General features: G+C 35.4%; 1 protein-coding gene across 7 annotated transcripts in view; it reads left to right on the forward strand.

The window, feature by feature from the left end:
• LOC120525468 (nesprin-1-like) overlaps positions 1-13,699 on the forward strand; it is a 305,232-nt gene that overhangs the window by 19,309 nt on the left and 272,224 nt on the right. For all 7 annotated transcript variants that reach the window (XM_039747791.1, XM_039747789.1, XM_039747790.1 and 4 more), the window contains exons 7-8: positions 9,991-10,098; positions 12,265-12,402. In XM_039747791.1, the coding sequence (XP_039603725.1) occupies positions 9,991-10,098; positions 12,265-12,402 (246 nt within the window). The remainder of the gene's footprint in view (positions 1-9,990; positions 10,099-12,264; positions 12,403-13,699) is intronic.

Genomic DNA, 13,699 nt, shown 5'->3' on the forward strand with positions numbered 1-13,699 from the left:
TTTAAAACATTTGCTTGCCATAACTGCAATGGGAGGAAGATTGGCAGCTTGTGGTCATGACTGAATAAAAACAAATGCAAATCCAAAAATCACAGCCACCATGTAATTATAATCTATTCATTTTGGATTAGTATGCTTAATACTCCATTGTCTTTTTGACAGTGAATGCGTGTTTCATGGCTTGGGCACTTGCTTATCTCAGTTTGTTTTGTTTCTACCCATTGTCTGTTTTGTGCAATTAGGGGATACTTTGCTTCATCCCTACTTTTGCAATTTCTCTCCCTAAGCTTCAGGTAAGCTATGAATGCAGGCTCCCCCACTGCCTGTCCTGCCGTGGTTTGTTCTGCAGTGACAATTGTGCTCCATTCTTTTTTTTGCATGTTTTACTCTCAACTAATGTGTTATCTGTGTTATGTCTGCACCCTTCTTTGTGCCTTGCTGTCCTTGCAGTTTGATCTTGGTCCTCGAGACATAGAGCGCATGTTTGAGGTATGTGAAAACGTTGGTGCACTGGATAAATTTACTTTAATAAAAGACAATGCTATACTAGAGTTGTTTCATAGAGTTGATTTCAAATTAGCAAAATAATAATAAACAGCTGCCTATTATAATCATAAAAAGATGCCAACTGTAAAGAATTTTTGTGGCTGATTAATATGAGGCTTTTATAGCAACATTCATCTTTGCTGTCAAATAATTTATAAATAATACTCATTCCATTCAAAGCAAAAAAGAAAAAATATATACAGTATGACAGATATGACATATATACCGTAGATGCTGCCTAATTTAATTAATCACATTACCGGTAATTCATAACATCAATCCAATTTATTGTATATTTTACATAGACCAGTCCTTTAACTACAATTATCCAGCATTTACCTGTTTATATGTGTTAGTTTTTTAGTTTGTGATTCTTTTAAGTCTTCAGACCTTATCAGTCTCTGTAGAACAGTATGGCCCTCTCTTTCCCCAGATTGCTTTTTTTGGGTATAATGTCTGATCATTTTTTTTGGTCTTCTTTCTATTATTACAATTTTCATTTACACCATTTTTCCATTATTAAAACAACTACATAAAACTGCAACAAATTGTATGAATGTTGTTTTTTAGAGTTATTTTTGAATAGGTTCGGTATCTACTTGGTAAAGCACATAAGTATAAAAAGTGAGTAAGTATAAAAACATCATCTGTAACTATGATTCACACATACTCTTATTGTTTTCTAAAAATGCTAAAGGTATGTAACTGTTTACCTAGAAGAGATGGGTTAGGGTTAGGGTACATCTTTAACATGGTGGTCTTCAGAAGCTGGCAACATGCTGCCTTTAATGACCTTCAGCCATTAGTATGTGTTATTGTTAAAAATTAGGGGACAAAGGCATTTTGGGTTAGGCTTTACAGACAACAATGTTGTCCTAAATTTTACCATTGTGTTGGTATTTTGATAAAATAAATTGAACATTTATGATGATAGGTCAGATCAGTTTACTAAACATTTAAGATTCATTAAAAACACTTTTTTCTAAACAGCTGTAGAACAAATTACATTAAGATATACCCCCTATTTTTTCATAACTTTTCATTTTAGGATTACATATTTTAATTGCTTATGGTATGGTATTACCTACAGGTATGTATTTTGTATTTGTACTCATGTTAGTAGCATTTGTCAACAGTAAAATGTGTGCATGCAGACAGTTTTCTTGCACCTTCACACTGATTTGTTCCTTTCTTAGTGCTTCTCGCCCAAAGAATTTAGTCTAGTGAAAATTGCGTACAAGCCCCAAAAAGAAAGTAAAAGTCACCTAACCAAAGATAAATTAAAAATTACATCTGTGAAGAAACATGTTCTTAATTTGACACATTATGATTCACACCAATGACTATTCTCTGACTAAGTTTTATGCGATGCATTTATTCCAGCTTACTTGTAATCTTATGAAGGGTGATAAAGACATAGCTGTATTTTTGCTTGCATTTGTACTCTGTTATAAAGATTCAGTACCACTTCATGTAATGGTGTACAATAGTGAGCATTACATGTTGCTTTTGATTTGTATTTTATTTTGAACTTTTTGGTTTTTTATACACCTACTGTGTGTGTTTCTGACTTGCAGAATATAGATAGTCCACATAAGGCCTTGCCTTTGCGTTGCTTTAACTCAGGCTTTAGTAACTTCTAGGAGCCTGCATAATTGTCAGTTTGACGTGTAGAGATTACATAACAAAGTGTCTAGAGACCTTAATTTCTTCTTATGTTCATTTATCCATCTTTTCACCTGTTTAATGCAATCCAAATGCATGGACCAAAACCGATTCTGACAACAAGGACCACAATGCACACGTTTATATTGGCACATTTTACAGTGTTTGGCTAATATTTCAACTCAAAATCAAAATGGTATAATTCTGAATATTTATTTTTTGTTTTTCAAGTGTTTTGTGTACAATGCTTATAGAAACAACATAACATATTACCCTTCATTCACTTTCAGTATATATTATTGTACAGTAGGTGGCAGATTGACACAACATATGTCACTGTGTTAAAAGGGGCTCATATACTGTATCAATTCACTTTACTCAATCTTATCTTTGTATACAATGCTTTATTGTATTCATTGATAAATAAAGATTGATAGACAACTGCAAAAGGAGGAAGGTGCTATAGTGATGAAAATGCACCTCTGGTTGTGTTCCCTAAGGTGTTAATGATATCTACATTTAATGCTACTTTCACTGTTGTATATACATTGAATATTCTCTCTAGTTTATTTATGGTAACCTCATGGGATGCCTGAGTATACTATTCCCTCTGATGATATCCTGTTATTGATAGGAATGTGGGATGCAGAAATCTAAACATATCCTGTAAAATTAGTACTTATTATTTTTCTCCATTTGATAGGCAAACAGTGTTTTATAATAATGGTTTTACAGTGATGTGATGCTGTAAATAATTGTACCCATAGTTTTTAGTGTGTACTAATGTTATATTATGCCACCATTCTTGTGATGGAAAAGTTCTGTAATTACACACCTGCAGATACAGATCCTTTCTTAACATTATCTATCTAACACAGAACACTATTTGACTATGTTGAAGTCAAAACATTCTTTGGTAACACATTCTTTGGTTAAGTGGGAACACGCACCATTTTGCAGTGTAGGGTATTATGAAAGAGTAGTACAAATGGATATAAAATAGTCAATGTCTGATATCAAAAAACTGGATTACATAAAAATATAATAAACAATGCAACATTAACTATGCTCAAACACACAGTGCTTCTGCAAGTCCATGGAGTGCAGAATAACTCCTGTTTATCTAATATGATTGTCTGTTCTAGTTCCAAGAATAAATTCTCTACAATCACAGCCTTGTCACTTCCCCAAGTCTCAAGCTGGCAGAGCAACTACATTTAACACACAGCTGATAACTGTTTCAGGAAACAGAAGTACTCTGGTGTTGCTCCCACATCCCGTAGACATGCTGGTGAGGTCGATCAGTAACTCAGAATTTCCTCTGTATGAGTGAGTATAGCAGTGGGGGTAATTGTGCCCTGTGATGGACTGGTGCACTTTCCAGCTTTAATTCTCGCCTTCTGTCTGATGCTGCCTAAATAGCCTGAGTCTCCTCATACATTTGAAAGTGAATTAAGTTTAGGTTTCTTGTAATTTCCACTTCAATTTAGTAATTTGGTAAATAGAGTGAAAGCATAAAAAAGGTAGGGGCTTTCTGTATAATCTCAAACTGCTGGTTTAGAATTTATGAATTCTGAATTGTTTTTGAGTATTGCAGCATTTTACCAATGTAACATAATTAATACATGGAGTGTTTCTTATCTTTAAGATGATTATTATTATCTTTTATCTTTGTAAACTTCTTCAGAAACATTTCTCCTTCTCTTTAGCATGTACATTGAACTGAGCTCACCAATAAATAGCACCGAACACAGATTTACTATAGTATCTGCATTTCCCCAGTCATCAGTAGAGATACATTGCAGTTCCCATCAATACAATGCAACACTTACCAATATTCTGTATATATGACAGCTTCTTTTGTTTGGCTGCAAGTAAGAATGAGAATGGGTAAACATATCTTAGTATGATGTTAGTGCACAAGCAGCAAAGATTTATGTTTATGGATACATCAAGTCTTTTGTTTCTTTTGTTTACAAAAATTACACTTAATATGAATGCTGGTGAGGCAATCATGCTTGATTCATGTGATTGAAGAGTATTTTGCTCTGGCATATAAGAATTAATTATTTTTGGTAAGTTGTATTTGTTTTTAGTGTGGCAAAGTCTAACTAACTCATGGATTCACTTTCTGGAGTTGAATGCCATACTTAGCCACTGTCAGCGTGGAGTTTGTATGTTATCACTTTATGTTTGTTTTTCTTTAGCAATTCTGGTAATTCTCCTAGAGTTGTGTGCGTTAAGTTAAATGGCACCTCTAAATAGGCCCTGTGTAGTTGTGCGCATGAGTGAGATCTACAATGAATTGGCACCCTTCTACGTCTGGTTCCTGTCTTGCACTTAATACTACAGGGATACTCTCTGGCTCATCCTGATGCTGAGTTGGATTAAGTGCGCTCGAGAAAGTTATGTTTATGTTATTAGGCGAGTATTACTGCTTAGCATTTGATTAAGTATTTGTTATTCAGTTTCGATTGCAATTGCCCGGATCTTTGTAGTAAATCTCAAACCAAGGCGCAAAATTAGTGGTTGGAATGTTTTTAATGATTTATAATACATCTCTCCATTTCATGGTCACAAAGGCCAAAGTTTAACCAGAAATCATAGAGACTGCCGCCTGGAAAGGGTTATATATAGTTTTGCATAAACGGATCATAATATCCAACCCTGTATTTTATTTAATCTTTAAATGACAAAATAAATAAAGTCTAAACACGGCTAGCGTGGATATAGCTAAACATTTAGCTGTCTATTTGATACTGGGGTAGGAATATTTTCACAAGAGATAAGATAAGATAAACATATTCATTGGCTCATGGCAAGGATTGGAGTGTGGCAACGGTGATGATGTAATCATGTCGAAACCAATATATTATGTTTAAAATAACCCAGAGTTCTACAAGTGCAACAAACTCAAATGATAAAAATGAAGATACATAGTCCTTGTTCATTGGAGAACTAAATAATAATAATAATATTAATAATAAAAGTGATAAGATTAATGCATTTTATTTATACTACATTTACAATATTTAACACAATAAGGTTGTATTATAGTTGTTTACTTAAATATTTTATACACAAGCATATCTAGTGAGCTGGAAGAAGGAGCTGAAACAGCAAACTTGTTTAAAATCCAATGCCTTAGATACTGTGCCTCATTATTAATATCAACTATTTAATAAAAATACTACTGTATGTGTGTGTGTGTGCATGTGTGTGTGTGTGTGTGTGTGTATGTCCGATACCTTGGAGAAATCTGATTGGTCACTTTGGCTTTGGTCAAATTTTCTTGGTTTGCTCAGTCAAATGTAATTAATGTAGTAAGCACCAAGAAAGAGAGGGTGACTCACATGAGGATGCCAAGAAGAGGCATAGGAAGAATGCTGGGAGTCTCCTTCAAACATGGGCGGTGTTTGCAGGAGTATGAATGTTGTTTTCAAAGCAGCTAATGGGGGTCAGTCTACCACTGGTGGCAGTCAAAAGGCATAGTGGAGGTGAGCAACATGCCTTAAAATGACAGAGACTGTGAAGCAGGTTTTACAGTAGCCCTATTTTGAGAAGAAATACATGCCAAAATAGATTGAAACACATGACGATACTGAACAAAGGCATAGGACAAATGGTGACAGTACATGTAAGGCAAGAGATATCAAATATTTTTAATCTATTACTTGTAATTTACCTAGTGATTAAGTTATTATTATTATTAGTAGTAGCTATAGTAGTATTATTATTGTTAGGAAGCAAATAATTAAAACTGGTTACTGTACAAAATCCAAGCAATTGTTTTTGCTCAGAATATGCAGTAAATGCTGAGAGCCTGCAGGAATTGTTTTAATAGACAGGTCATGTTGTGTTTATCATTAGTTGAAATTGTACTGGTGTGTGCTAAGAGGCCCTGGGCAGCATCAAATTGGGCAGTGCTGCCTGGGATTTATGTGCGTGCAATTCCTGCAGGTAGGAGTCTATTAAGCTTTAGCTGGAAGTGCTGAATATCTCAGGGGTGGGAAAACAACCTTATATAGCAGTAGGTGAAAAAGATTGAGGAATATGTTTGCCAAGTAGCGAGTTTGCACTAATATGTTTAAAAAGAATTTGTAGAATGTTAAAGCTATTAAAACAATTCCATGTCTACCACAAATTTAATTGTTTTATGTTAAAAGTATAATCAACAAATAAGGATAGTGTTCATTGAAAAAATCAGAGAATGGTCTAGTTGAACTGAAATGGCGGTCCTGCCCTAGTAAAATTACACGTTGGTAGGAAAATTTGGCAGTACAATAACAAAACTGACACAATTAACTGCATGAATTGGATTCTTTTTAATGATAAAGTTGAGAATAAGCAACAGTTGTTAGTGCAGTCTTTTGGACAAGGCTGTATGTCCTTAGCAAGACAATTTCTATTAATTTAAATAATGTAATGTTTAATATTCCACAAAGCAAAGAGAATGCTGTATGGATCACTAATGTGATTTAATCTATTTAAAGTTTTATTAATTTTACACTATTCTAAAAGAATTTTTCCATTCCAAAAATTTTTCAACCTGCCATATGATGTGAAGACCTCACAAGCAAGCAGTATTTACATTATGTATTGCCTTTCTGTAGGGGAAACTACCTCAGAGTGCTTTAGAACTACAGATATATGCTATAGCTGTTCAGTGTGCATTATGGTTCCACTTTGCCAGCAGCCATACCACATGCGCTTCAGAAGAAGTTATCCACCTGAAGCTAAGCATGTTCAGGCCTGGCCAATACTTGAATGGGAGACCAACTAGGAAAAAGCTTGGGTTGCTGCTAGAAGAGGTGTTGGTGAGGTCAGCAGGGGGTGCCTTCCCTGTGCTCTGAATGTGGATCCCAATGCCCCAGTGCAGTGATGGGGACACTGTGCTGTAAAAATGGCGCCATCCTTCGGATGAGATGTAATGCATGCGTGTATCCTGATGTCCTGGCTAAACTGTCCACCACGGCCTGGTCATTCCCTGTCTCTGATTGGCTAACTGTCTCTCACCCCTTCACCACCTAACAGCTAATGTGTGGTGAGTATATTGGTGCAAAATGGCTGCCATTGCATCATCCAGGTGAATGCTGCACATTAAACTAATAAACAACATGCGGTTAATTTTAGTGTATTTATAAAGCTGCGTCAGGGATGTTGATCTAAAAAAGAAAGGATAACCACACAGGAACAGTAGCACTGCTTTGACGCTGGGTGCTGCCAGTCTACAAAACCGAGCGCAGAACTTGCGTACGACAGGGTATGAGGTACCGTGGAAATGTGCGTGGCTTTACGGCAAGTTTAGGTTTATATATCACGATTTGAATGTGGAAACGTTCTTATGCAACGTTTCTGTGCGTATGCACCGGTTATACATGACACCCCTGGTCTGCACAGTGCTTATAATGAGTAAGCTAGTCTGTCTGTGGGAACTAGCAACAAACTTGAAGACACTCTTTATCTATCTGTCCATTTTTGAACCAATCATACAATTAATGACCCATTGTTATCCAATAGAAGGTTGACAGAGAGCTGTAGTTTACTCCGCTAGCACAGGGGATAAGATGCAAACATGGAAAGGATTAAGAGAAATAACCCAAGAGACCTTTAATAAATAAAATAATCTTTGGCTTTGTTTATAACTTATTCACATCAGTTAAAGGGATTGGTCAAGGAAATTTTTAGCCCTCTACTGCTTCTTGTCCACACATAGTTTTAATGGCTGAAACTAATCCCTATACAAAAAAAACTTAAAATATATAACTGTGAAATCTAAGTAAGACATGACCAGATTATTTAATTAATCGTTTTACAGTAAACAACATAACATTTCTAATGAGAGAGCAAAATCTGGCAATGATTTAATTGTAAATGTGCAGTATACTGTATATTGCAGTATATACAGTTGTGCCTGAAAGTTTGTGAACCCTTTAGAATTGTCTATATTTCTTCATAAATATGACCTAAAACATTATCAGATTTTCACTCAAGTCCTAAAAGTAGATAAAGACAAACCAGTTAAACAAATCAGACAAAAATATTATACTTGGACATTTATTTATTAAGGAAAATGATTAAATATTACATATTTGTGAGTGGCAAAAGTATGTGAACCTTTGCTTTCAGTATCTGGTGTGACCCCCCTTTGCAGCAATAACTGCAACTAAACATTTCCGGTAACTTTTGATCATTCCTGCACACCGGTTTGGAGGAATTTTTGCCCACTCCTACGCACAGAACAGCTTCAACTCTGGGATGTTGGTGGGTTTCCTCACATTAACTGCTTGCTTCAGGTCCTTCCACAACATTTAGATTGGATTAAGGTCAGGACTTTGACTTGGCCATTCCAAAACATTAACTTTATTCTTCTTTAACCATTCTTTTCTAGAATGACTTGTGTGCTTAGGGTCATTGTTGCATGACTCACCTTCTCTTGAGATTCAGTTCATGGACAGATGTCCTGACATTTTCCTTTAGAATTCTCTGATATAATTTAGAATTCATTGTTCCATCAATGAAGGCAAGTCGTCCTGGCCCAGATGCAGCAAAACAGGCCCAAACCATGATACTACTACCACCACCATGTTTCACAGATGGGATAAGGTTCTTATGCTGGAATGCAGTGTTTTCCTTTCTCCAAACATAATGCTTTTCATTTAAACCAAAAAGTTCTATTTTGGTCTCATCCGTCCACAAAATATTCTTCCAATAGCCTTCTGGTTTGTCCACGTGATCTTGAGCAAACTGCAGACGAGCAGCAATGTTTTTTTTGGAGAGCAGTGGCTTTCTCCTTGCAACCCTGCCATGCACACCATTGTTGTTCAGGGTTCTCCTGATGGTGGACTCATGAACATGAACATTAGCCAATGTGAGAGAGGCCTTCAGTTGCTTAGAAGTTACCCTGGGGTCTTTTGTGACCTTGCCGACTATTACACGCCTTGCTCTTGGAGTGATCTTTGTTGGTTGACCATTCCTGGGGAGGGTAACAATGGTCTTGAATTTCCTCTATTTGTACACAATCTGTCTGACTGTGGATTGGTGGAGTCCAAACTCTTTAGAGATGGTTTTGTAACCTTTTCCAGCCTGGTGAGCATCAACAACTCTTTTTCTGATTCCTCAGAAATTTCCTTTGTTCGTGCCATGATACACTTCCACAAACATGTGTTGTGAAGAGCAGACTTTGATAGATCCCTGTTCTTTAAATAACACAGGGTGCCCACTCACACCTGATTGTCATCCCATTGATTGAAAACACCTGAGTCTAATTTCACCTTCAGACTAACTGCTAATCCTAGAGGTTCACATACTTTTGCCACTCACGAATATGTAATATTCGATCATTTTCCTTAATAAATAAATGACCAAGTATAATATTTTTGTCTTATTTGTTTAACTGGTTTCTCTTTATTTACATATTTTTCATATTTGTGCAGAAATATAGAAAATTCTAAAAGGTTCACAAACTTTCAAGCACAACTGTAAAAACCATAATGAACACACTCTTTTGAAACATTTAATGATTAGAATTATACATTTTGAGAGGGTGTCTGACACTAATTTAATTTCCAATTGTGGTTTTCTCTTGGAAATAATTTATATATATATATAATTAAGACTTATCAATGTTTTAAGCATATCCTGTGTCTACATGCTTGCTTTATTTTTTGACAATGGAATTTTTTATTATATTACAGTATGCCACACAGTAGACTCTCATTTGTGTTCTTGATTTCATATTTGATGCTTGTTTATTTTAACTTTTGTTCTTATCTTTAGAGAGAGGAAAGACGTTCCCTGCGAGAAATGAAGGCTTGGCTGGAGCAATATGAAAGGGATCTCTGCAGAGCTCAAGCATCTGAGGGGAGCCTGCAGGAAAAATACCAGGTAAAGAGCAAATATGTATTCGCATTGCTGTGCAAAGTGTATGTTAAGATCTGGACTTATTATACTAGTACATTTTTACATACCTGTATATTAATTGTGAGGTGAGAGCAGAAAATTCTAGTGCTCAAGTTACAATTATTGAACAGTGTGCATCCTATATCAGAATAAACTAAACATAATTTGTCTACTTTAAATGTTGTCTTAGGATCACTTTTTGGAATACCTCCATCTATTCTTTTATTTTCTTAACATTCTTTCTTTAACCTAAGGTTGTGGACAGCTTGAGTCTGTCCTAGTAGCATTAGAAACTGTTCATTCTTGGGCATACTATTGCACTAAATCATGCAGTTCCAATTCAAAGTCTTTCTTGTGTGCGAAGAGACCCAAGTAGCCAGTGAAAATTTGCTTGAGTATAGGAAGAACATGCATACTCTGAGTGCGCTTTGAGGCATTTGTGGCATGCTGCCCTGTTCCATTACAGGTATTTCACTTCAGTTACAATCATTTTATATTCTCATAAAATGCATTTCCACTTAAAGTAATTTCGCCATTTTTTTACACAGAAATACAAATACAGATGCGTATACTATACACAGTGTATTTATATTCATCTTTTGGATCTATATAATACAAAATAAGGATGTAGAAAAAATGCATTCTGGTACGACACAATTTTGTACTGTGTTGCTTAACAAATAAGATAATGCAAGTAGGAAGAGGTATTTGTAGCCTGAACGTATATTATGCCAGAAAGTTGCTTTACCTAGAGACACACTTTTGAATTGAAAACTGGACTCTTGACCAATGAATGACAGGGAGGGGCAGGTCTTTAAGTGAAAAGCACATCCCCATGTGAAGGGGCTTCCTGTTTGTGCAGTACTTTTATTTCTCTGTGTTGTTTATTTAACTGTATTGTAGCAAAAAATACATGTGTTTTGTGAGAATATGACTGAATGACTTGATGTGTGGATTAGTAGACATGAGTGACATGAGGTTTTTTGATGGACATTTTTGATTATTGAATTATATCAGCAAACTGTAACTAAAGGTTCTTGTAAAGTAATAGAAATAAAATACACAAGTAAAAATATTTCTAAAAAGTGGAGGGTCTTTGTGTTATACATGGCTCTCTGCTACCCATTATATTAAGCAGACAGTCTGGTGGTTACCTGGCCCTTTAACTAAGAGTGGGGATCTGGGATGAAAGGAACACCTGGGGCTGTTAAACCGAGCTATAGGAAGACAGCCTTGGTGGCTCCAGTGGGACAATCCTTACGCGGAGTGTGATTTCGGAAGTTAACGCAAAGTAGCCCCGCCTGGGGTTTAAGCAGTTCTTGACATAGTGCTTTGGATTGGAAAGTACATCAAAGACTCCATCTGTTAGATAGAAGTGCAAATCTTGTTTTTGTAGGCCCAAAGGACCAGCAGTTTTTTTTCCTTTGTTTTGTAGTAGTGGTAGTGTTCATCTCTCCCTAATATACTATCTTTTGATAACAAATGTAACATTTTATTTGTTTCTTTGTCTCTCTATGCTGGCTACTGACAGGGCTGCTGCCGTTATCTTTTTTTATAGACTGTACAGTACACCATCTAGACTGCTGATGTAGATCTATTAATGTGTAATATATACACCCCTCACTAAAATTAGCAGAAATAATTGCCTATCTGTGTTCACTTATTTATTTTCTACTTTAGTAGCTACATAGTATGATTTATTGCCAAAAATTTGTTAGCACTGTGATATATTCAAATGATTTATTTTTCCTTAATTTGCATTAAGTAGCACATGGATTAGTTTAGCTTCCTCATAGTCTCAGGAAACTGGGTTCAAAGCCTGATCTGGTCACTGGTTATCTTGATTAGCTGATTAGCTTTGTATATTGATGATGATGATAATAATAATAATAATAATAATAATAATAATAATAATACATTTTCTTTATATTGCATCTTTCGAATTCTCAGCACGCTGTGTGGTGGATTACTTTCCTGTCTATGATAATTTGCTGCCCTAAACTGAATATTGCTGCGATTGGGTTAAGCTTTGGCTTTAGGCAGATTATCTGTATATACTGAATAGCTACTGTACAAAGAGCTTATGTATTGTAACAGTGTTTATTTTATTTTAGTTTTCATAATATTCATTTAAAATTTGTGTGTTTCCAGCAATTTAAAGGTTTTCGAGTACAGTATGAAATGAAAAAAAAGCAGATTGAGTCCTTAATTCAGCCTGTACAAAAAGATGGGAAGTTGTCAGTTGATCAAGCAGTTGTCAAGCAGGCGCTGGAGAAAGTATATTCCGTGGTAAGTCCTATTTCAATTTTTTTTTCTTAAGAACAAAACATGAATTTGGGCATTTATTCATTTACTTGTTTATTTACTTATTTATTATTTTTAATTTTTCATGTATTTTAATGCATGTTTTGGGCACCTTTAACTGAGTCTCAAATGTATCATTTGAGGTGTAGAAACAAATATTGTTTAACTATTTGTTGTGTGCATTTTAATCTCTTTTGTGTTTGTCATGTTATCCAGGTAAGCTGTACTGCATGCTCTTAATTTTATATTTGGTGTAAGATACAACTGTGATGTTATATGTTTTTCGAGATATGTTGGCAGGGTGGTTTTTAGTGTCACCAATGTTGATAACAGCCATGCAGAACCATGCTTTTATACATAGTATATAATAAACATTGAACAATACCTAGGTTGATAACTGCAGGATGTACAGCAGAAACTGCTGATATCTGTTTATATGGTGCTAATAAAAGGTAGAGTATTTTTAGGATTCACTGCACATTCAGCAGTTTAGAGTGTCAGCATAAAATAATTAACTTCTTTGCCTTTCTTTTTTACTTTGTTTTGCTGCCTGTGCTTGCACATTTATAGCTATCTATTCTACATGTCTCTCTGCTTTTCTGTGTGAAAGTGACCACATCATGAACAAAGTATAGATGTGTAGAAATATTTCTCCTTACCCTTATGTAATTAACTGTAGTGCCTGGAAGTCTGTCAGTACATACAATATACAGAAATATTTTTATGTGTACGTGTATCACTTGTTATGAATGTTTATCACTGCATACAACTGTGCTGTTTGACATTCAGAAAAGGAGTCACTTTTGGGGTGACAACTTTACCTCAGTCTGAAAAGAGACTTTGGGTAATCTGTTTGGATTCTGATGTTTTGTTATGTTTTGACTAAAAACACAGTTTCCATCTACGTTAGGGGTTGGCAGTATGGCCAAAAATTTATATCATAATATAATTATAATAATGCATTTTATTTATATAACACCTTTCCTATGCTTAAAGTGCGTCACAGAATTTTAGAATAAACGACAGGGCAATGCATGAATAAACTCTGGACAAGGATGAGCACACACATGTGCCAGTTTAGTGTCGCCAGTCTACCTATTCTGCATGTCTTTGGTCTGTGGAAGGAAACCAGAGCACTTGGAGGATACAGGGATAACATGCAAACTCCAAGCAGGTAGGACCCAGAATGTGAATCCTAGTCTCTTTACTGTGAGGCAGCAGCACTACCACTGTGTCAGTGGTAAACTGAAAGAAAGAGTCAGGATGCCAGGGTAAATTAAAT

This window comes from Polypterus senegalus, chromosome 3 (genome assembly GCF_016835505.1).
Source record: "Polypterus senegalus isolate Bchr_013 chromosome 3, ASM1683550v1, whole genome shotgun sequence".
Lineage (NCBI taxonomy): Eukaryota > Metazoa > Chordata > Cladistia > Polypteriformes > Polypteridae > Polypterus > Polypterus senegalus.